At 42.1% G+C, this 22187-nt stretch overlaps 1 protein-coding gene across 3 annotated transcripts; it reads right to left on the bottom strand.

The window, feature by feature from the left end:
- Positions 1-595: 595 nt before the first annotated feature.
- Positions 596-21960, bottom strand: TMIGD1 (transmembrane and immunoglobulin domain containing 1). Of its 3 annotated transcripts, XR_003944100.1 has the most exons (8): positions 21715-21960; positions 8249-8341; positions 7680-7958; positions 6232-6510; positions 3493-3596; positions 1353-1923; positions 1249-1251; positions 596-756 (listed from the first exon to the last, which is right to left on the bottom strand). XR_003944100.1 is itself a non-coding variant. In XM_030222372.1 (6 exons), exons 2-6 carry the CDS (start codon positions 8322-8324, stop codon positions 1888-1890), a joined length of 774 nt encoding a protein of 257 aa, XP_030078232.1. In that variant the 5' UTR covers positions 8325-8341; positions 21715-21960; the 3' UTR covers positions 596-1887. The 3 variants fall into 3 exon arrangements, 2 of the variants coding, with proteins under 2 accessions (XP_030078232.1, XP_030078233.1); XM_030222372.1 differs by having other exon boundaries at positions 596-1923; XM_030222373.1 differs by lacking the exon at positions 21715-21960 and adding an exon at positions 8816-9485 and having other exon boundaries at positions 596-1923.
- Between the last annotated feature and the right edge of the window lie 227 nt (positions 21961-22187).

Raw genomic sequence — 22187 nt, 5'->3', positions numbered from 1 at the left:
GCGTGACAATGGATTTGATATACCGCCTTTCTGCGGGTACAACCAAACTAGTTTACATATACTATTTGCAGCTGAGCTGTAATTGTAAGGCCATATGTGCAAAGAGGAGCACACGGCTATACATTTTGCTTGTGGTACCACTAATTATCCTTATCTTTGACTGTGGAAATCTTTATAAAGAATGAATGCTCTGGCATCTAAAATCGTGGTGGAAAAAGGAAGAACTGAAAGAAATCCCATGTGGAACGTAGTCAGCAGACAGTGCCTCTTGTCAAAAGATTATTGTGATCATAAAAGTCTTTTTAAAAACCAGTCTCGCATTCATTTAAGAGAGTCCTCAAGTGCTTGATTCAAATGTTCTTTTGGATACATTTTATAACCCCTGAGGCATGCACTTTGTGCTGAAACACAGTGCCGTGTTAGGCCTTGCATGTTTTTGCATGTATCAGCAATAAAGTGTTTTTGTTTTCATTGATGATCATCCCATATCCCTGGTCTTTCTCAAGCCATCTAAAATCATGGCTACATGAAATTATGAACCATGGACACTGCTGGTATAAGACATTTGCTTTCCTATTAAATAATGTGATGGTAATAATATCTCCTATATTTTTATTTAGAAATATATAATATACTTTATTACTTAGAACATTTCATTCAAAGTGGTTTACAAATAAAAACAATACAATATAAACGTAACAACCAACAGTCAATTCAAACACCACGGTGGTATACACAGTTTGCTGGGCAAGGTCTCTTATTCCTCTAAGAGAGATCTCCTGTTTCTATTCAGAAAATTCCTTTGAAAGCTAATCAAGAAATGTATTAAGTTATGTCCAATAAAAAAGGTATCATCTTATTTTATTTTCCATGTTTTATTTTGTTTTATTTCTATTGATTACCTTTAAAGGTGGACTAACACGGCTACCGCACCTCTCTATTCAGAAAATTAAAAGCCTGTACTCCCTGTCCAGCACAGCACACAACAGCTGCAGGGCATTAGCCTCCAGTACTGACCCACTGTGGTGAGCGGCCCCATGAGACAAAAGAAAGCCTCACTGCAAGAAGCAAAGAAGTGTAAAGGGTGGGGAAAAAGATTTATTCTGACCACATTCTTCTTATTTATGTGCTTGGGTTTTTGAAAGAGGTTAAGGAGTAGCCTAATGGTTAGAATAGTGGACTGAGAGCCAGGGAAGCCCAGTTCAAATCTCACTGTGACTCCTTGTTGCCTTTGACAATCCATCTAACCATCTATTGCCTGCCTCAGCTACAAGTCGCATTTCCATTTTTCCTATTAGCCATTAGCGCGTGAGCCCTTATTGACACCTATTTTGTAGGCAGAAAGGGCTCACGGATTAACCATGCGCTAGTCGGTTGGCATGCAGCAAAGTAGTTGCACTAGCCAATTAGCGCTGGGCATGCCTACTTTTCGTCCCTCAAACACGCTCCCTGCATTAAAAACTACAAAGCGGGAAGCGTGCTCAGATGCCAGAACTACTGCAGGACGCCTGAGCGTGCCTTGCGGTAGTGAATTTTGGTGCGCAGGAAGCAGGCGTTAATGCTTACCGCCACTTAGCAAAAGGACACCTTAGATTGTAAGTCCTTTGAGGATAGGAATGTAACTTGACTTGAGTTAACCTACTACTGAAAAGGTGTGAGTTATATACAAAAAAAAGAGGTCAATTTGAATACAAAAGCAGGGCACATAGAGCAGCACTAATACAGGGAGAGGGAACTGAAGGAAGGATAACACAGGCTCCAGATACCTCCCACAGCCTAATCCTGCACTGCTGCTCCCCGCAAAGTCATGCTCCCTGTCGTATCTGGTCAGTTGAGAGACAAGGTGCGGCACTGGAAGAATCTCTTCTGCATATCAAGACACAACACTCACATGACTGTTATGTTGCTCGAATTGTGGCCACACTGCAAGAAAGGAGATAACTATTAACACAAATCACATTCTTTTTTTTCAAGTAGGCATGGTTTGTTTTTGTTTTTACCTATCCTTTTCAAACAATATCACCTGGCAGTCTGGAGTTTGTCCACTTCCAGCACTGCCAGTCACTTTTTCTCTTGACGAGAAAAGAACTTGGTTTCTCACAGCATACTGCGGACAAAATGTATCCCAAAGGGTTCTACAAATGCTAAAGGGCTCAGCAGACCCCCAAGGAAAGCAAGGCACCAGTAAATCCTTGCTTCTATGTGAGGTCAAGTTCTTCGCAACAAATGCGTGTTCATTAGAACAGGTGAAAGGAATGAATGCATCTAAGGGGGAAGTTATCAAAGGGTGGTTACAGGTGAGCTTTTACTGTACCTTGATTTACGGGAGTCACCAGCCTGTGCTGTAACAGTCCTATATGTTGCTGACTACCATGGGAAAGCAATAATGCTGCTTGCAAGCCACCTTGCATTGAGTCTCAAAGCTGCGGCCTAATGCTCCCAGTTCAGAGACTGAAGGGCTGATGCCATTTCCCCCTGCCCCTGATCAAGCCACTTACCCCCCCCCCCCAAGCCCTCCTACCTCCCAGTGACATCCCTACCCCTGATCAAGCCCTTCCACTCCCCAGTCAAGCCTCCCACTTACCAATCAAGTTCCCCACCCCCAATCACTTCCCTCCAAGCTCTTATCCCTCCTGATAAAGCCTCCTGCCTGGTTAAATCGCTTGTGCCTGCCTATCCACTCACATTCATCTGCACTTAACCAAACAGTGCTCCTGAATATCTGGACTAACCATACCTGCACTGTCCATGAGCGGAGCTTGGGTGCAGCTGGTACTTAAACCAGTTAGTGGCAATATTCAGAGCGCTAACCAGTTAAGTGGATAAAGTTAAGACAGGAAAAAAGGTTGTCCTAACTTTATCCGCCATGCAAACCGCTTATAGGCTGGTACGCAGTTAACTTCTGTCTGGCGGCTGAAATTTAATATTCAGGGCTGCAACCCAGACACGGCCTGGCATTGAATATCCATGCTCGGTTCAGGCCGTGAGTGTCAGTGGCTTAAAAAAACGTTGACTGTCGTGGGCTAAATATTACCCCCGCTGTTTCAGCAAAACACAACATGTGTTAAACATAAGAACACAGGCGTTGCCATACTGAGACAGACTGAAGGTCCATCAAGCCCAGTATCCTGTTTCCCACAGTGGCCAATCCAAGTCATAAGTACCTGGCAAGATCCCAAAAGAGTAAAACAGATTTTATGCTGCTTATCCTAGAAATAAGCAGTGAATTTTCCCAAGTCCATATTAATAAAGGTTTAGGGACTTTTCTTTTAGGAAATTATCCAAACCTTTTTTAAACCTTGCTAAGCTAACTGCTTTTACCACATTCTCTGGCAACAAATTTCAGAATTTAATTACACGTTCAGTGAAGAAATATTTTCTCCGATTTGTTTTAAATTGACTACTTAGTAGCTTTGTTGCGTGCCTGCTAGTCCTCGTATTTTTATAAAGAGTAAACAAGCAATTCACGTCTACCTATTCCACTCCACTTACTTTAAATATCTTTTTCCTTCGTGCAACAATCCCAAATATAGCAGTGAGTAGAACCACCACCGATGCAGCTATAATGGCCTCTAAGGGGAATGGCTCCTTCCTATCTGTCCAGGCAAGAGAAAAGAAAACCAGAAACACAGGGAGGTGTTAAAATCTTACAACAATTGCCTTTTTAGTTTTTTTCCTTCAAATGCACTGAATCCTATAACTTCTGCTATGGCCTGATTGGGGCATCGGGGTTTTATTGGTAAGATTTCAACATATACAGGTCAATATTCAAACAGCAGATATATGTCTGGCACTGTACTAAATGTGTAATTGGGAGCATTTCCCCCCTGATTCTATAAAGGTCGCCAAAAATTGTGCACACAAATTTAGATGCATTCCTGATTTGCGCACGCAATTTAATTGAATAGCAAGCTAATTAGTGCTAATAATTGGCTTAACAAACAATTATTGGCTTAATTAGATTTAATTGGAACCAATGCATGTAAAGTTAAGCATGGGATTCACGCCTAAAATTTATGTATGGTCCAAAAAAGGGGGCATGGAAATGGGAGGGCCATGGGTGTTTGGGGGCAGAATGGGGGCATGGTTTTGAGTTACGCATGTAATTACAGAATAATGTGCTCTGAGCGTAAATTTAGGCGTGGGCATTTGCACCACATTTTTTTTGGTGCAAATGGTGGTGCCTAAATGTACATGTGACTCTCCGCTTAAGAATTCATTCTATAAACCATGTCAAACTTTAGGCACAGTTTATAGAATATCATTTAAGTGGGTATCATTCAGCGCCAGTTTTTTAGGTGCCATATGTAGAATCTAGCCCTCTATGTGCAATGTTATAGGTATTTTCAAATATACATGTGATGGACCATTCTATAAGGGGACACCTACATTTAAGCAAAAAGATCTGAAATACTTGTAGATAATATCTTAATAATCAAACCTATGAAGTTATCCACATAAAGAAGATTTTCCAAATGTTATAAATTGGAGGAAAAGAACTCAGGGACTTTTGGAAGGATCTATAAGGGGTCCTTTTACTAAGGCGTGCTAATAAACACGCGCTAGCGTTTAGTGAGTGCTAAATTATAAGGTGCCCATAGGAATATATTGGGTGCCTTATCATTTAGCATATGCTAATCATTAGCATGAGCTAAATCTGTTTGCATGCTTTAGTAAAAGAACCCCCCTAGGTTTCACTCAGGTTCAAATATCAATTGTCAGTCTAAAAAACATCCAAAAAATGCAAGGCAGGCACGCTGTGAGGAAACGATTTTTTTCAACGGCACATATTAAACTCCTAAAGAAGCCCCTGAAGTTGGTGAAACAGGACCTGCTATGTCAATAAGGTGAGTGCCTTAGTAATAATTATTATATATAAATCATGGGGTAGATTCAGTAAATGGTGGCTAAAGTTAGGTGCCAGGATACAGGGTGCTAAACGCAAATTCTATACCACCATTTCTGTGAAGAACTTCCATTATACAATACTAGCTTAAGTCCACATTTTCATGCCTAACTATTGGCATTTAGGCACGTAAATATAAATATTCTATAAAACCGTGCCTACAAGTCCTGACCTGCCCATTCCCCTCCCCTGGCTATGCCCCCTTTGGAGTTGCACACTATAAAAATTGGGCGCACTGTTTCTAAAACAGGAACTGCTAATCTGTGCCAATTAGCTCACATTATAGCCAATTAAGCTAATTAGTTTACTCATGTAACTGACTCTATTCTATAACTGCGTAACCAATTCTGTGTCTAACTTTGGGCACCATTTATAGAATTTGGGGGTATCTGTATAGATACCAGTTTTCAGCTCCTCTCTATGTTTAGCTCAGACATAGGAAAAACAAGTATAACTTGGGCCACTCAATCAAATATATAATCTATTATTTATTTGTATTTTGCTTACACCTTTTTCAGTAGTAGCTCAAGGTGAGTTACATTCAGGTACACTGGATATTTCTCTGTCCTTGGAGGTGCTCACAATCTAATTTTATACCTGAGGCAATTGAGAGTTAAGTGACTTGCCCAAGATCACAAGGAGTAGCAGCAGGATTTGAACCAGCGACCTCTGGATAGCAAGACCAGTGCTCTAACCACTAGGCCACTCCTCCACTATAAGTATAGTGCTAATTTTCAGGGTCTTATGGGTATAGCTTCTACATATAAATATACTTGCATTTATATGTTTAATTTATACTGACATATTCAGTGGTACGATCTTTACATATGAATATAGGAATAGTTTGAAACGTATCACACGTTTCGCATTATTCCCTGGACTTTTTCTGAATATTGACCTGTCTCCTGAACCCTCCTGAACTCTCCTTTTTTTCACTGTGACAATCCTGGCATAACACCTCCCCAACAAACTAAAACAGTCAGCTGCCTACTGATTAACTAGAGTATCATACAATAAAAAAAATGTCTTCCAACAGACTGTTCTCTCAGTCCATAACAATAAAATTTAAAAAAAAAAGTTAATTTCCCCAAATTAACCTTCCACAATAAATCTGGATAGGTTTATTGAACTAACTTAAAATCAAATCAGTCATCCTATCAAATCTATAAAATAAAAAAAAAGTCTCTCAAAAGATTTGGTCAAGGTATACAGGGCTCAACAATGTAAAATAAGTTGACTCCTCTGCCCATGACCCGACCCCCTGTCCTCCTCTTTCCCTGCCTCCCTAACTGGTAGAGAGTTGCAGCACTTGCTGCTGTTGTTACCTTCTACTGTCAGGAAGAAGTCTTTAGACAGGGTTTCATTAGCATATCTGGCCACGCAAGTGTAGGTCCCATTATCAGATTTCTGAGCTTTGCTGATGGCCAGTTCAAAAAACTCGCTGGTCAGGGACAGATGGTGGCGACCTTCCTCCAGGATCAAAGTGTTATTATCCTTGTACCAAACCACTGCAGCCTGGGGGTTTGATTTAATTTTGCAGCTTATCTTCACGTGGTTGCCTTCTTCCACTGTCAGAAAACCTTCTCCATTCAGTGAGGGACGGACTGTAACACAACCCAGAACTTGAATGAGACGGCGTTTGTGCAGTAGTGATTAACAAATGTGATAACTCTTAGTTTAAAAGTGTAGACTGGCTCCCTTTCTTCTAATAAACCAGCAAATATCCAGACTGGGATAGTAACTTTGCACCATGCCCCCAGTATTTTATTGGGATTTATTAACTGCCTTTATGAAAAGATTCACCCAAGATGGTGTTCAGCAGGTACAGTTAAACATAAATCTTACAATTTTGTTAACAGCATAACAATAGTGAAATAACCAAGAAGAAACCAAAATACAATAAAGGGCCCTTTTACTAAGACACGTAGGCGCTTACGCGCACCCAACGTGCGTCAATTTTGAGTTACCACCCAGCTACCGCGTGGCCCTTGTGGTAATTTCATTTTTGACATGTGTCCACTAAGCTCACTGGAAAATATTTTTATTTTGGCAGTAATCAGCATTTTACGTGCATAGACCATTACCGCCCGGTTACCGCGTGAGACCTTACTGCTAGGTCAATGGCTGGCGGTAAGGTCTCAGACCCAAAATTGACGCGCAGCAATTTTCATTTTGCCGTACGTCCAGTTTTGGCAAAAATTTTAAAAGGCATTTTTTACAGGTGCGCTGAAAAATGATTCTGCGCGCACCCAAAACACGTGTCTACACTACCGCAGGCCATTTTTCAGCACGCCTTAGTTAAAGGGCCCCTAAATGAGGTAAACTAAAAAAAAAAGTAGATTGAAACCTAATAGAACTATCATGAAACAGTATCAAAAATATACACATTTAACAGCCCTGGAATTCAAATACCAAAGATATAATACAAAGGTAGCACAATAATAATGATACACCTAATAAGCATGTATTAGAACATTCAACTGACATAGATATGATGCTAAAGATTTTCTACAATATGGCTTACCATATAGCTGGGGGACCATAGTATGCATTAAGAGAAACTGATTAGGAGCATCTACACCTCAGTAGCTTCATCAGATAGAAAACATCCCACCCACCTATCAGAAAGCCACCCTACTTTTCTTCTTCGAAGTTTAGGTTTTCACTGTGTACCAGTTTATCTAAAAGTACTCTAATCATTCTAATTTTGTTGAATCCCCCACACATGAGAAGCTATGTTAGGCCTGGTAACCCTGGCCAGGGATTTGCTCACATTGGACATCCAAGGCCACAGTCACTCGGAGGGAAGCGTTGCGCTGGAGCTGGCAGCTGAAAGTCACCCCATTGTCACTGGGGGTGACTGGAGAAACACAGACACTGCTGACATTCTTCTGATTCCCCTCATCCAGGTTCAGGAGCTGGTCCCCTCGGTACCACAGTAACGTCTCTTCAGCTGTGTGATTCTGGACCGTGCAGATCAGGCTCAGGACATCTTCGTGTTCTACTGTCAATGTGTAGTCTAGACTGTTACTATTTACAGTCACTGCCACAGCTGCAGGGGAAGAAGAATATGAATGAGTGGATTTTAGGGAAGTACAGTTACTATGCAATCAGGACTTGCCTGATACAGCTGTAGTCTCATACCCTCTGTGGGTCGTAACATTTTTCAATCGTATATTCTAATCAAATAATAGGAAATATTAATTTCTAATGAAAATATTCATAAAAATGTCCTTCCCTCTCACCCCCAGTCAGTATCCACAACGCCTAAGCATAAATTCCTTCGTAGATAATGAAGCTCTGAGACTGGTTATCTCAAGGAGCCTTCTATGGTCTGCTCACCAGAAATTTCACATGGACATTGGAGAAGGACCACGATGTACCATATAGGGACCAAATCCAGACTGAATCCTACCATGATGTTCCCAGGAGGATCTGTAGGATATAAAGGGGGCAGAGAACATAATTTCAATTTCTCATTATTCTTACTAAGCATGTGGTAGTCTTTGTTATTGCATTATCTTAATTTCATTTATTTAACTTATGTTTTGTAATATCTACAAAGGTTCTAAATAGATTCCAAAAGAACATTCACAATTAAAGTAGTTACACATACCTAACACGCTTTACATTAACACATAAAACATAGTACTGCATATCCCAACCCAATAATTCCTAAAACTATTTCATACTACGTGTTTGTTATCAATCAACGTATATACTTGAAATTTGCCTTGTTGTGATTTTAATTAGGAATGGCACTCCATGCTTATTAAAAACTCAATTCCCAACTTTGGATTAATATTTTAGACAAATTCCATATTTTATTTTCATCCACACACACACACACCATGGTTTAAACATTAATACCTCTAAAAGGTAACCACATTTCTCCTTAGTTCTGCTTACCTTGAGATGTTGCCTGTGAAAGACTGGAAAGAGCAGTAATGTCCTCAGTTGAAGGTCTTTTCTCCTTTTCCTCTAAGAGCTAGGTGATCTCAGTCTTTTATTTGCATTCTGACACAAATCAAGGTCATTGCAGCTTTTATGGAGTTATAAGTAAACGCAAAAGTAACCTTGAGAAAAGGTATTTAGCATTTTTCAGATGCAATGAACTTCTGTTGCAATCTTTTTTTTATTGAACCTAGAGAATTATTGCAGTATCTTCTTATATAATTATAACTATAACCTTCCTGCTACCACCCTTATCTAAAATGTCTATGGGTGTGTGCCATTTTGGAGCCCAAGTGGGTCTGATTAGGAATGTGGTGAATCCCTCGCTTCTTTTTTTATGGCACGGGCAAAGGATGGATGTTACTGGCCCAATGGATTTGTTTGTATTATTGAGAATTTGTCACCACTGGGACTCCTCTGCTCTGGTAGTGAATGACTCAAGGTTAGCAGAAGAAGTCTCTCAGTTTTGCACCCCACTCACCTCCTCTCATCCTGGATATGGGACATGACCTGCTGGCCTCGGGAAGTGAACCTGGGGCGTCAGTGCCTACCTTTGTTGAGGCAGCACAGGACTCTCCAGAACAGCTGGGGGTTAGTGAAGACTCCTCAGAAATGGACTCTTTTGTGGCACAAGTGAGTCTGAGTTCCCAAGGAAATGATGAAGTGATTATGAAGCTGTATGTTCTTGTTGAGGTTAATATGTTTTCTTCTGTTTTAAAAGCTGTATTATTTTCTGATAATATGGTTGCTCCTAGGTTTTTTCCTGTTGCTCCCCTTAAAGAAGTGACAAACATGGATATTTGCATTTGTTGATTATGATTGTTATTATTATTACATTTGTACCCCGCGCTTTCCCACAAATAGCAGGTTCAACGCGGCTTACATAGTAAATAGAATTACATAGTCTTGCAGGAGGATATAACAAGTTGAGTAAAACATAGTAATAGTAGAGTTATGAAGATATGTGGATTGAACATGGAGAGGTAAACAAAGATAGGATGAGCAAAAGGAAAAGAGGTTGGGAGGGGAAAGGAGTAAGAAGGATGGAGAAGAAAAGGTTGAGGGATGTGCGAAGGAGATTGGGAGAAACTGGTCTGAGGTATGATTATCATCATGACAGAATCATGTGGGTGGGCTGAGAGTTAAGTTGGGTCGTTAGGGTAAGCTTTCTTGAAGAGATGGGTCTTGAACATTTTTCTGAAGTGTAGATGGTCATTGATTGTTCGGATGGATCGTGGCAAAGCGTTCCAAAGCTGGCTGCCCAAAAAGGAAAAACTTGATGCATAGGAGGTCTTGTACTTAATACTTTTGCAGTTGGGAAGGAGTAAATTAAGGTAAGTACGAGAAGACGATGAATTATTTCTGGTTGGGAGGTCAATGAGGTTATTCATGTAGTTAGGGGATTCTCCATATATGATCTTATGAATCAGAGTGTGGACTTTAAAATTTATTCTTTCTCTGATGGGGAGCCAGTGAAGCTTCACTCGAAGAGGTGTTGCACTATAAAATTTTGACTTGCCAAAGATAAGTCTGGCTGCTGTGTTTTGGGTAGTTTGAAGTTTCTTCAGGATTAGAGTCTTACAGCCTAAGAAGGCACTGTTGCAGTAGTCTGCGTGAGTAAGTACTGTGGATTGCACTAGGTTCCGGTTTGTTGACAATTGTTCATCCCAGTTGTGTTCCTTTTCTGGACAAACTTAATAAGTTTCAAGTACTGGAGGAAGAATGTGGAAAGATTACAGAAATGCTAATTGTCCACGAGCAGTCTTTGAATTTTTGAAATATCATGAAGGTTGTTTTTGTGAAGGGAAATGTCTTTATGGAAAATAAATCAGAGAGGCTAGAGAATAACCTTCATTATAATAATTTGAGGTTCTTTTCCCAATTGATACCACCATTGGAGATGGTTAAAAAATATTTCAGAGAGATTTTAAGTTTGGACCCGTCTAATTTTCCTGTAGTTTCTAGAGCTTTTTGGGGTCAATATTTGAACTTACTTATCCAGTTAGCAGGTACTGCTAATCGGATAAATGCTGGTGAGAGGAATGTTCAACAGCATTAACCATATAGTGCCACTGAATAATTCTTCTGACCACCTTAGTGTTTTGCAGACAGTGCCAAGGCCAGGCGTAGTTTATAGAATATGCTTAGTGGCAGTGGCGTACCGGGGGGGGGGGGGCGGGGGGGCGGTCCGCCCCGGGTGTCAGCGGGTGGGGGGTGCTCCGTGAGAGCTGACAGATTTTTTTTTAAATCCGTGCAGCGATCGCCGATGCAGGCAGCGCCTCGCGTCTGCCCTGCATGAACTGAAAAGAGAAAATCGCTTCTTCTGGCATTGGGCCTTCTCTCGCTTGTTGTCCCGCCCTCGAGGAAATAGGAAGTTACCTCAAAAGAGGGCGGGACAACAAGCGAGGGAAGGCCCGACGCCAGAAGAAGCGATTTTCTCTTTTCAGTTCATGCAGGACAGACGCGAGGCGCTGCCTGCATCGCTGCACGGATTAAAAAAAAAAAAAGCAGGGTGGTGGCTTTAGGGTGAAGAGGGCTCAGGGCTCTCGACGGAAGGGGGGGGCTCAGATGGGAGAGGGGGGCTCAGAGGGGAGAAGGGGATTGGGGAGGGTGGGGGAGCTCAGAGGGGAGAAGGGGATTGGGGAGGGTGGGGGTGCTCATAGAGGAGAAGGGGATTGGGGAGGGTGGGGGTGCTCATAGGGGAGAAGGGGATTGGGGAGGGTGGGGGAGCTCAGAGGGGAGAAGGGGATTGGGGAGGGTGCTCAAAGGGGAGAAGGGGAGGGTGAGGGTGCTCAGAGGGAAGAAGGGGATTGGGGAGGGTGAGGGTGCTCAGAGGGAAGAAGGGGATTGGGGAGGGTGAGGTGCTCAGAGGGGAGAAGGGGATTGGGGAGGGTGGGGGTGCTCAGAGGGGAGAAGGGGATTGGGGAGGGTGGAGGTGCTCATAGGGGAGAAGGGGATTGGGGAGGGTGGGGGAGCTCAGAGGGGAGAAGGGGATTGGGGAGGGTGGGGGAGCTCAGAGGGGAGAAGGGGATTGGGGAGGGGAGTGCTCAGATGGGAGAAAGGGTCTGAAGCTGGAACTGGGGTCTGACAAGGGGCAGGAGGGAAAATGGGTCCATGCCTGGGGCAGGTGGGAGAATGGGTCTAGGGCTGAAAAGGGGGGATGCAAGGCATGTGGTGGATGAAGGGGGAGAGAGAAAGAGGGCAGACTGGGGTAAATGGTGGATGGAAGGAGCAGAGATAGAGGGCAGATGTGGATGGAAGGGGGGGAGAGAGAGAGAGAGATGGCAGACTGGGGCAGATGGTGGATAGAAGGGGCCGAAATAGACGGCAGACAGTGGATGGAAGGGAGAGAGAGGGCAGACAGTGGATGGAAGGGGCAGAGAGAGAGGGCAGACAGTGGATGGAAGGGACATTAGAGAGGGCAGACACTGGAGGGCAGAGAGAGAGAGAGAGAGCAAAGACAGATGCTGGATGGAAGGAAGACTGTGAAAAGAAGATGAGGAAAGCAGAAACCAGAGACAACATGTAAATAAGGTAATCTTTTTATTGGAATAATTTTAATACATTTTGACTTAACTTTCAGAGAACAAAACCCCCTTCCTCAGGTCAGGATAGGATAATGTAACAGCACTATACTGTATTGACCTGAGGAAGAAGATTTTGGCATCTGGAAGCTAAATGTATTAGTCCAATAAAATGGTATTATTTTATTTTCTGTATTTGTTTTATTTCTATTTGTTCATTTGTAAAGTGGTGATTGGTGTTAGTTTTTTCAAATTTACATCTGCTGTCTTTATATTTTGCACAGAACTAGGGGACAGTTTCTGTTTCTGTGGTGTTGCATTGTATGCAGAGTCTGGCATCGGGGGTTCAGTTTAATTTTTGTCTAAATAGATTACTTATTCTATAGTGGATTAGGGTGTATCTGTGTTTGTGAAAATGACATGGCTTTCGGTTGGCATTGACTGCAGGATCCACGATCTGTACTAATCTGTCTGTTTTCGTTTTACAATAGGTGAATTGATGTTCTAGTGCTCACTGTAGTGTTTAAGATGCTTTCCTTTTCCTTGTGTGACTCGTACAAATTACTGCTTATGGTATGGTAGAATCGCTCTATAGGTCCTGAATGTTTTGTATTCTCGGTATGCCTAGTACTGGATTTGGGGGGGGGGGGGGTTAAAAAATGACCGGCCCCAGGTGTCAACTACCCTAGGTATGCCACTGCTTAGTGGCCATTCTTGCACCTAAACTTTAGGCACACCCATTTCGTCCACCTAAATACCTGTGCCCAACTTAGGTGTGGATAGGGTATATTCTATAACAGTCCGTATAGTTTTTAGAAACACCCACGACCTACCCATACCATGCCCATAATCACACCCCCTTTTTGGCTGATTGCATTAGAATTAACACAGCACTTTATAGAATACGCCTATAAAGTTGTGTGTGGAAATTCTAATTACTGCCAATTAGTGCTGCTAATTGGTAAAGTAAAATTATCAGCGCTGATTGGCTTGTCAATCAATTAAGTTGTGCATGTGATTTGGCCATGTGGTCAAATTAGCTCACTTAACTTAAGGTGCCATATGTAGAATTCGGGGGTTAATGTCTTATCTTTACTTTTCTTATGCATTTTTTATACTCTCATGTCTCTTTTTCCTGATTGTGAATGTAAATCTGTTTCTATGACTTTTATTGTAAAATTTATAAATCTTACATTGATAGAACAATTTAATTGAATATCAGTGCTTATGTTCTATTCTTTCAATCACAAAAATTACAGAGTGGAGTACAACAAAGGGAGTTACATTCAGGTATAGTAGGTATTTTCCTGTTCTTGGAAGGCTTCCAACCTAAATTGTTGTACTTGAGGCCATGGAGGGTTTAACTGTGTCTTATTTGCCTTGATAACACTTGTTACTGGCATTCATTGGGGCAGGGAGAAAATTTGGTGCCCACCCACCTTGGGCTCAGGCTCCTCCCCCACCCTGGCTATGCCACTGCTATATAATGCGCATTGAATCTCAGATATAGATGTTATTACATTGGAGCACAAAAGAGCTAAGAAAATGATCCATGTATCTTGAAAGAGGCTCTAGGAGGGATCCCATAGAAGAAATTATCAGATGACGTGGAAGGACATTTTTGATATGATGTCTAAATATGACTTTGGATGCTTTGCACAAAACGTCCAAAATCCAAACAGAAAAGCAGGTCATTTTCAAAAAAAGAAAGACATCTTATCTTTTTTTGTTCAAAAATACCATTTTTGAACATGGTTTTGAGCTTTGTACGTTTTGGTTTTTTAGGACCATTAAAAAAAAATCCCATACAAATGAAAAATGTAGAAAATCAAGTCACTGGAATGTAGGAGGGGCCAGCATTTTTAGTACACTAGTCCCCCAGACATCCCAGGAGAGCAATGGGGCACTGCAGTATACTTCATATAAATGCTACCAGGTACACTTCTCACCATTGCTCCCTTATCTTGTCTGCTGAGCCCCCCAAAACCCATTACCCCCAACTGTATACCACTACAATAGACCTTATAGATAAAGGGGGCGCCTGTATGTGGGTGCAGTGGGTTTCTGGTGAGTTTTGGAGGGCTCACAGCTTCCACCACAAGTGTAACAGGTAGGAAGGGGTATGGGCCTGGGTCCACCTGTCTGTAGTACACTGCATCTACCACTAGATTACTCCAGGGACCTGCATATTGCTGTAATGGACCTGAGAATAACATTTGAGGCTATCATACAGTCTGGCAAGTAATGTTTTTAATCACATTTTTAGGAGGGGTGGGAGTGGGTCAGTGACCAGTGGGGGAGTAAGGGGAGGTCATTCCTGATTCCCTCCGGTGGTAACCTAGTAACTTATTGTGCCTTATTCATTATAAAAACAGGCCTAGCTCAAAACGTCTTAGTTTTAGTCCTGGAAGGTTTTGTTTTGTTCCATTATGGCTGAAAAATGTCCAAGTTTTAGGAACACCCAAATCCCACCCTTAAGATCCCCAAACATGCCCCCTTGAGATTTGGACACACTGCAGATGAATAGCATAGGAAAACCTCTGAAAAATAGGTTGGACATTTTTGTGAGAAAAACATCCAAGTGGTGCTTTATGCCACTTTTTAGATTTTTACTCTTTCGAAAATTAGCCCCATAGGAACCTATGTGCTTTTATCAAATAGACTTGTCCCATGACCCCCAGTAGCACAAAAATTCTCTCACACAAATAGACGTTTGTTCCAAAGGTGTAAATATATGTGAACTCTTGTATTGCAAGTACATCACAGCTTTGCTCTGTTCTGTCCAAACTACACCTCTGGAAACGCCTATGCATTGCATACATATAGGTGTGCACCATCTTGTCAGTGTGTGTATTTACTCATGTATTTTGTTCCCCTGTGAGAAGTTATATATAGGGCAGACCACAAGGAAATTCAGAGTAAGAATGAATGAGCACTGGAGCTGACTAAATAAATTAAGGATGGAAGCCCCTATAGTTTACTTCTAAAGCCAAAAACGGGATAAGGGTCCCACAATTGCAATCAACAAAAAATCAAAGTAAGGGATCCTTAAAGAATCCTGAATAAACAACATATCACTCTTAAATCTCTGCTTCCCACCTCAGTGACGCTCAAGAAGAGCGTTATTAATTTGAACCTGGTGACCCTGATGCAGCAATCAAAACGCTGGTCATCGTCGATTCTGGTCTATACCGAGGGTCCTGGATTATACTGAGGGATAAACAGACTTGAATGCAAAGTTAAGTACAAGCATTTTTTTTTTTGCTAAATAGTTTGCTATAAATACAAAGACAGTAAGTACATAGAAGCAAGTGGACTGTATGGAGGTTTTTTTGCCTGTGATGAAGCAAAAAAGCATTTTGGCCTTTAAGCCTTGAGCTTTTTTAAGCCTGTTGTGGCTTCTTGAGGCTTTTCCCTCCATTTTCTGAAGAGATTTAAAAGTGATGTGTTGTTTTTTTGTGGTTCTTTATGGAGCCCCTATAGTTTCACACTGTGTTGAATACCAACCTTCATGTTTTTGAAGACGTGCAATGCCCAATCATGTTTGCTGAGTAGCCATTTTGAAAGTGCTCAGTTTGGAGAGAAGAATTTCAAGAGCAGTAAGTATGTCCACAGTGGTGAAAGTTTGATGTTTTTATTATGTTTTTCTAATAATATGGGGTTTTTTTCAACAGTTTGATTTTGGAAATGGTATAAACCGCCTGGTGCAGCAGTTGGTTAACTGTGAAACAGTGGCCATCGTCGAGGATACCATGAAACTAAGCTGAGAAGCTAAGTATAATTTAAATGAAAAATTTTGTTTGGAACATGTTAATTAAAAATAAAGTTTGAGTGAAAGTAGGGAGGTTGGAAGGTTTTTATGCCTGTGATGAATATATGAACAGGTAGAAAAGTAAAGGCACATGTCAGGTGTCTGAGGCTTTTTCTTCCTATTTTTTCAAATTATATATAATTTCTTGGAGTATGTAAGACTGAACACAGTGTTTATACTGAAGTATTACTATTTTGGTGAATGTTTTGTATTAGATTATATTCCGTCTCCACAAGAAGTTGCTATTGCAGCACGAGCAAGTGTGGATACACTGTATAAATACTATAGAACCATTAGATTTGAATTTGTCAATAGAATGGTAACATTTTTTTAAGAGTTACTGGCAGGTGTGACAACCAATAGGTTTGAAGAATGAAGTAGTGTTCTGCTTGGTAGCCTGTCTCCCCAGCGTTTTAACAAGGAATTTTTATGACAGGATACAGCATGATGTCATATTATGTGACCCAAAATATCTACAGACACTATTGAAAACTATAGCAAATTTGTGAGGTTTATGACTGCCTATGTGTGTTTTTTTTTATTTGTCAGTTTATTTATTTGATAGCTTCCCATTTGTAACCAGAGTTTGTTTCTTTTTATTTTTTTTTAACCTCGGAGGGGGGGGTCGTTCAACTCATCCCCGAGGCTCAGGCAGAGCTGGAGCATTCTTAAAGCTGCCCCCTACAAATATTGAGCCTTCCACAGCTCGAAAAACAAGTCTGCTGCTCCGGAGCGCCCACACCTGTGGCTCATGCCCCAGGACCCCCCCCCCCCCTCCAAGGACCTCCCCCTCGGGTTACATATGGGAAGCTTTCAAATTAAACAAAAAAAAAAACCACACACACACACTGGCTTCAGCCTACAGAATGAGCCAGTTAGGCTCATGCTGTCTCCTGTCTCCTTGGTTTTTAAGCTTGAGCCTTGAGTGCCATTTTGGGTTTGTTTTTTTTGTCACTGTGAAGCAAGAGTCTGTGGTTTAAAGGTATGTTTGTTGGGTACATAGGTAGTTTGTGGGAATTCCTGAATTAACAAAAATATATATATATTTTGTTTGGTTTCAAATATGTTTTGGCTCCAATTCCTTAAAGCAGAGTTATTGCGAAATGCTGGCCACCATCAGAAATGAGAATTGCATGCAAGTTAAGTGCTTCATTCTAAGCAGAGTTGCACATATATTTATTCAAACGAATGTTAAATATTATTCTTAATCCAATGGAAGTTTGTTTTTTTTTGCCTGTGATGAAATTATAGAACAAAGAACAAGATTTACATTGTAGCCGTGTTACACTGTAGCCTATGTGTCAGATGAACTATGTAAACAAGTGTCTGGAGTACAATGTAGAACTGATTGCTTTTGTGTTAATATTTGTACTTGTACATGCACATTTGGTTCTGCAGTTTTCTAAGAGCCCTTTTCTGCATTTCAAACGTGCTTTACTCAAAGAAATTCTTTAAAAATCTTGTCACTAGTGTACAAAGTCCATTACTCTGGATCACCCTTATATCTCTCTTGCTTGCTGATCCCTCTATTCTCTGCCCAGAACACTTAGATTTTCATAATCAAATTGCCTGGTAGTTCTGTATTTCGATGGATCTGTTTCAATTTTGTCAGAGCTAAGATTTTCAGTGTTGTAGGCCCTTCCTTGTGGAATGAGCCCCCCCCCCCCCTCACCTCTGCCTGGAGAAACCCCTTGAGAAATTTAAAACAGGACTGAAAATCTTGTTTCTTTTTCCTTTTTCTTCTATTGACTTTGGGGCTCATTTTAAAAGCACATAGACTTACAATGTCTAAATACTTTGAAAATGAGCTTCCGTGTCTTAAATATTTGTTGTATACTGCTCTGAAAGGCTTCTCAAAGAGCAGTATATTAAAACCTCAATAAACTTGAAACTTTACATGTGGAAAATTCATTACAAAATTACCTCCACCTGTTTGCAAACTCATTATGTATTTTTACTGCTATTACTCATAGAATAAAAGCAGGATGTACAGGGTGTGGTTTATTGTGCACATTCATCTTTAAATGGTGAAAGTCGCTTGGTCTTTGGCCTTTTGCCTCGGGCAGACTGAAATGTTCACTAAGAACACTGTTGCATATTTTTTTAAATTATCCTGTGGTTATAAAAACTCACATGCTGCAAATGAGCTTCCTGTATTATGTATAGCTGCTCTGTGACTTCTAGGTCATATCTGCTCCAATAACTGTTGAAATCAGGGCCGCCAAGAAGGGGCGGGGGCAAATTCTCCAGGGCCTGGCCTCCAAGGGGTGGCCTGCCTGGCCAGTGCGCCACAAAGTAGAGTTATCACGCTAACACGCAATCTCTGCTCTGCCGGCCTACTGGATATGACCATCTCCCTCTCATTCTCTCTTCAGCACTCCCGTTCCTCCCTCTGTCTCTCCCTTACCCAGTTTCCTGAATTCCTCCCCCATCTTTCACCCACTTCATTAGTCCCCCATTCCCATACTCTGTACTCACCCTCTTTGCTCTCATCTACCCTCCACTGCATCTCATCACCCTATCAGTCCCAGCTCCATCCATGTCTCTCCTATACCCCATGCCCAATAGCTTCTCTTCTCCATTTTTAACCACTTTCCACCCTAACTCAACCCCCCTTCAGAGACTTATCCCTTTCTCCTATACCCCTCATCAGTACCCCAATCCCTTTTCAATGGCCCTTATCCTCTCTCCAGTCTTCCATGTCATTCATATTATGTCTCAATCCTTCCCCACATCATCCCCTTTACTTGCCCTTCTTCTCATATCCCTCATTTCACATCCTGCTTCTTCCCCTCTCCCACCCATCTCCTGCTCCTTCCCTCTGCTCACCACCCCTCCCAGTCTCATCCATCTCCTTTCTTCTGCTTACCACTCCTCCCAGTCCCATCCATCTTCTGCTCCTTCCCTCTGCCCCACCTCTCCCAGATGGGATTCCATGTGCCCAATGAAAGAAGAGTTTAATTTTACTTCCATTTAATTTCAGTGTATTCTATCTTTATAACACCAGGCTTCCCAATGAAGATTACAAAAACAGTTAAGATGAGCCCATCAAGAAACAGGATATCCTCACTGAAATTTGGCCATCTGTATTGTATAGAACAGTGTAGAAAAATGAGCACAAATACAACTTATAACTGCTGTTTCTCTACCAGCTGCAATAATTTTTTAAGCTGTTTTAGTGATATTCAATTGTTATTTTCCCCTCTTCCTCTCTCAACCTTCTTCCCCTGAGCCTACTTTAATTTCTTTCAAACCTTGCCGGAGGTGGCAGCAATTCACAGGTGCTGCCCTGCAGCCAGCTGACATCTTCTCTCTCTGCAGCGCGGCCCGCCCCAGCGGAAACAGAAAGTTATCTCAGAGAGGGTGAGCCATCGCAGTAGAGAGAAAATGTCGGTCTGGCGACAGGTCAGTGTCTGTTAATCGCTGCCACTGCCCGGCAAGTTTAGAAACAAATTAAAGGTAGCACTCAGGGGAAGAGGGTTGAGGGAGGGAAGAAGGAAAAGAGGACATGCTGGGGGGGGGGGGGGGGTTACAGAGGTGGCTGTGGGAAGGGAAAGACGCCGTAGGAGGAATGAATCAATACTAAATAGAATCCCTCAGGGAGAGACAAATCAATAAGAGACCAAAAAGTCTATCCCTAATAACTAAACTGTCAGTATTTATTGAAAAGCACAAGCACAGCTAAAATATGCTAAATGTTTAATATGATAAATTTTTACTGAAGAGCCAAAGAGAGTTCAGTATAGGCTGTAACCATAGCCGAGCATTTGAAATTAGTGAGACTTGCCGCGAAGCAGCTCACTACAAAGCTCTATACATCATGAAATACTCTCTATGCGGCTCTAAAATTATATGTGCAGAAAAATCACTACAATAAAGTGACGTGAATTAAATCAAATGTACAAATATGCATGTGTTATTTCAATAAATAGGAGGCGAAGTGAGGCAGACTCGGTGCCTCACAGGACCGCCCCCGCCAGTAGGAGACATTCCCTCTTTGGCGGGAGTGCGGGAGATGATCTGCCAAAGCATGTCTCCCGCTCCATGGGAGCGGGAGGGCAAGGAAAGCCTGGTGCGGCGGGGCACCCCCCAGAGGACGGTGCCCTCCTGCCGTGCTTACCTCGCTTACCGTGTTGGCACGGCCCTGAGAAGAGATGCTGAACCTGTGGAGAAGTGGAGCGGGGGGGGGGGGGGGGGGAGAGACAGACAGACAGACCAAAAAAGAGAGGAAGAGAGATGTTGTACCTGGAGGGGGAGGAGTGTGCCAAGGGAACAGAGAGAAAGAGAAAGAGAGCAAAAAGGGGACGGAGAGAGATGCTGGACCAATGGAGAGAGGGAAAGATACCAGACCATATGGGCATGGTCAGAATGTGAAAGGAAGCAATGCTAGCTCCAGGTTGGGGGGGGGGACAGGAGTAGCAGGAGAGAGAGAGGGAAAAGAAGAAATGCTGGCCCTGAGGTGGGGGGGGGGGGGGGTGCAGGAAGAAAGGAAGAGAAAGGGGAGAAGCTGGACATGGGACAGAAAAGAGATGCTGGGTATAGAGGGAGATTAGGGATAGGGACACAGAGTGGAGATGCTGGATAGGATAGAAAAGGGACACAGAGGGAAGACGGATGGAGAACATAGAGAGAGATGAAATGTCAAAAGGACATAAGACCCTGGAAAGAGAGTTAAGAACAAACAGAAAAGAGGCACTGGGATCATAACAATGCTCAGACCACAAAGGTAGAGAAATGTATTTTGTCCTGAATTTATTAATTAGAATATGTCAGCTTTGAGAAATGTACATCAGATATCTTGTATTTCAGTTTCTATTTCTGTTACTATGACAGGTTTTATATATAGATCTGGAATGTTTTTTTTTTTTTGCAGGGTTTGTTTCCTGGAGCTCTGAAGGGGATCCTCCTTCTATAACCCCCCCCCCCCCCCGAAATCCCCAGTACCTTGGGAGAGATGGTGTTATAAGAGGCCCATCTGGACTGGAGCTCATTCAGTCCTACCTACGAAAGTTTATATTTTCAGTCCTGGGAATAGAGAAGATGGGGAGAGGGACAGTGAATGCATGGGGGAGATAGGCTTACTGTGAAGGAGTAGACTTTCTTTAAGTTACATGCCTTCTTCTGAATGCACCTGAGTAGCTGGGCTGACTGTGCAACTGGAGGGGGAACCTCCTAGGCTGACTGTGCCATTGAAGCGGGGACTCCTTCCTTGCTCAGGGTGCTTGCCACTCTTTCTTGACTCTGGCATTGAAGTGCTTTTTCCTACAAAGGAGCCCCTGCTTGAAGAATAGTGAAAATCACTGGCTGAAGCATTGCATGACTTTACCTTCAGTGTTCACTGCTCTAATAACGAATTATGATGTCCCCTTAATTGCACACTGCATAAAGACTGAATGATGGCTTCTCTTTCCTTGCACACAGTATAAAGTTTGAATGACAGCTTCCCCTTCATTGCACACTGCATAAAGAATGACGGCTTCCTCTTCACTGCACACTGCATAAACTGAATGATAGCTTACCCTTCACTGCACAAAGACAGAATAATGGCTTCAGACTGAATGGACGGCTTCCCCTTCACTGCACACTGCATACAGTCTGAATGACGACTTCCCCTATGCTTACAGAGGTAGAACTTCACTCAGCCGTCTTAGTTGAAAAGTTATCTTCAAGGTCAAGGGTGTATTTATTTGATTAACCGCCTAAGGCGAAGGCATCTTCTGTCCCTGTCATACAAGGAGGCTTAGGGTCATTGACCGGAATCAGGATCTTGGGCAGCACGATCAGAAAGAGAATATCATATTCTTCAAATAGGTAAGTTATTAAATATTACTGGCAGTATTCAGACAGGATTTTGCTGACATTCTAGGTTAATCATTATGAATTAATTCCTGAATTCAGTCCAAGCTTTAGAAGTAGAAACAAGACCCTGTATAAAATGTGATAGGAGTGGGGGGGAGGGGAGGCTTTTAATTCACAGTCTAGATCTGCCTTG

This window comes from Microcaecilia unicolor, chromosome 13 (genome assembly GCF_901765095.1).
Source record: "Microcaecilia unicolor chromosome 13, aMicUni1.1, whole genome shotgun sequence".
Lineage (NCBI taxonomy): Eukaryota > Metazoa > Chordata > Amphibia > Gymnophiona > Siphonopidae > Microcaecilia > Microcaecilia unicolor.
The sequence above is the reverse complement of the archived record's forward strand: the minus strand, read 5'-3'. Positions and strand labels throughout refer to the sequence as shown.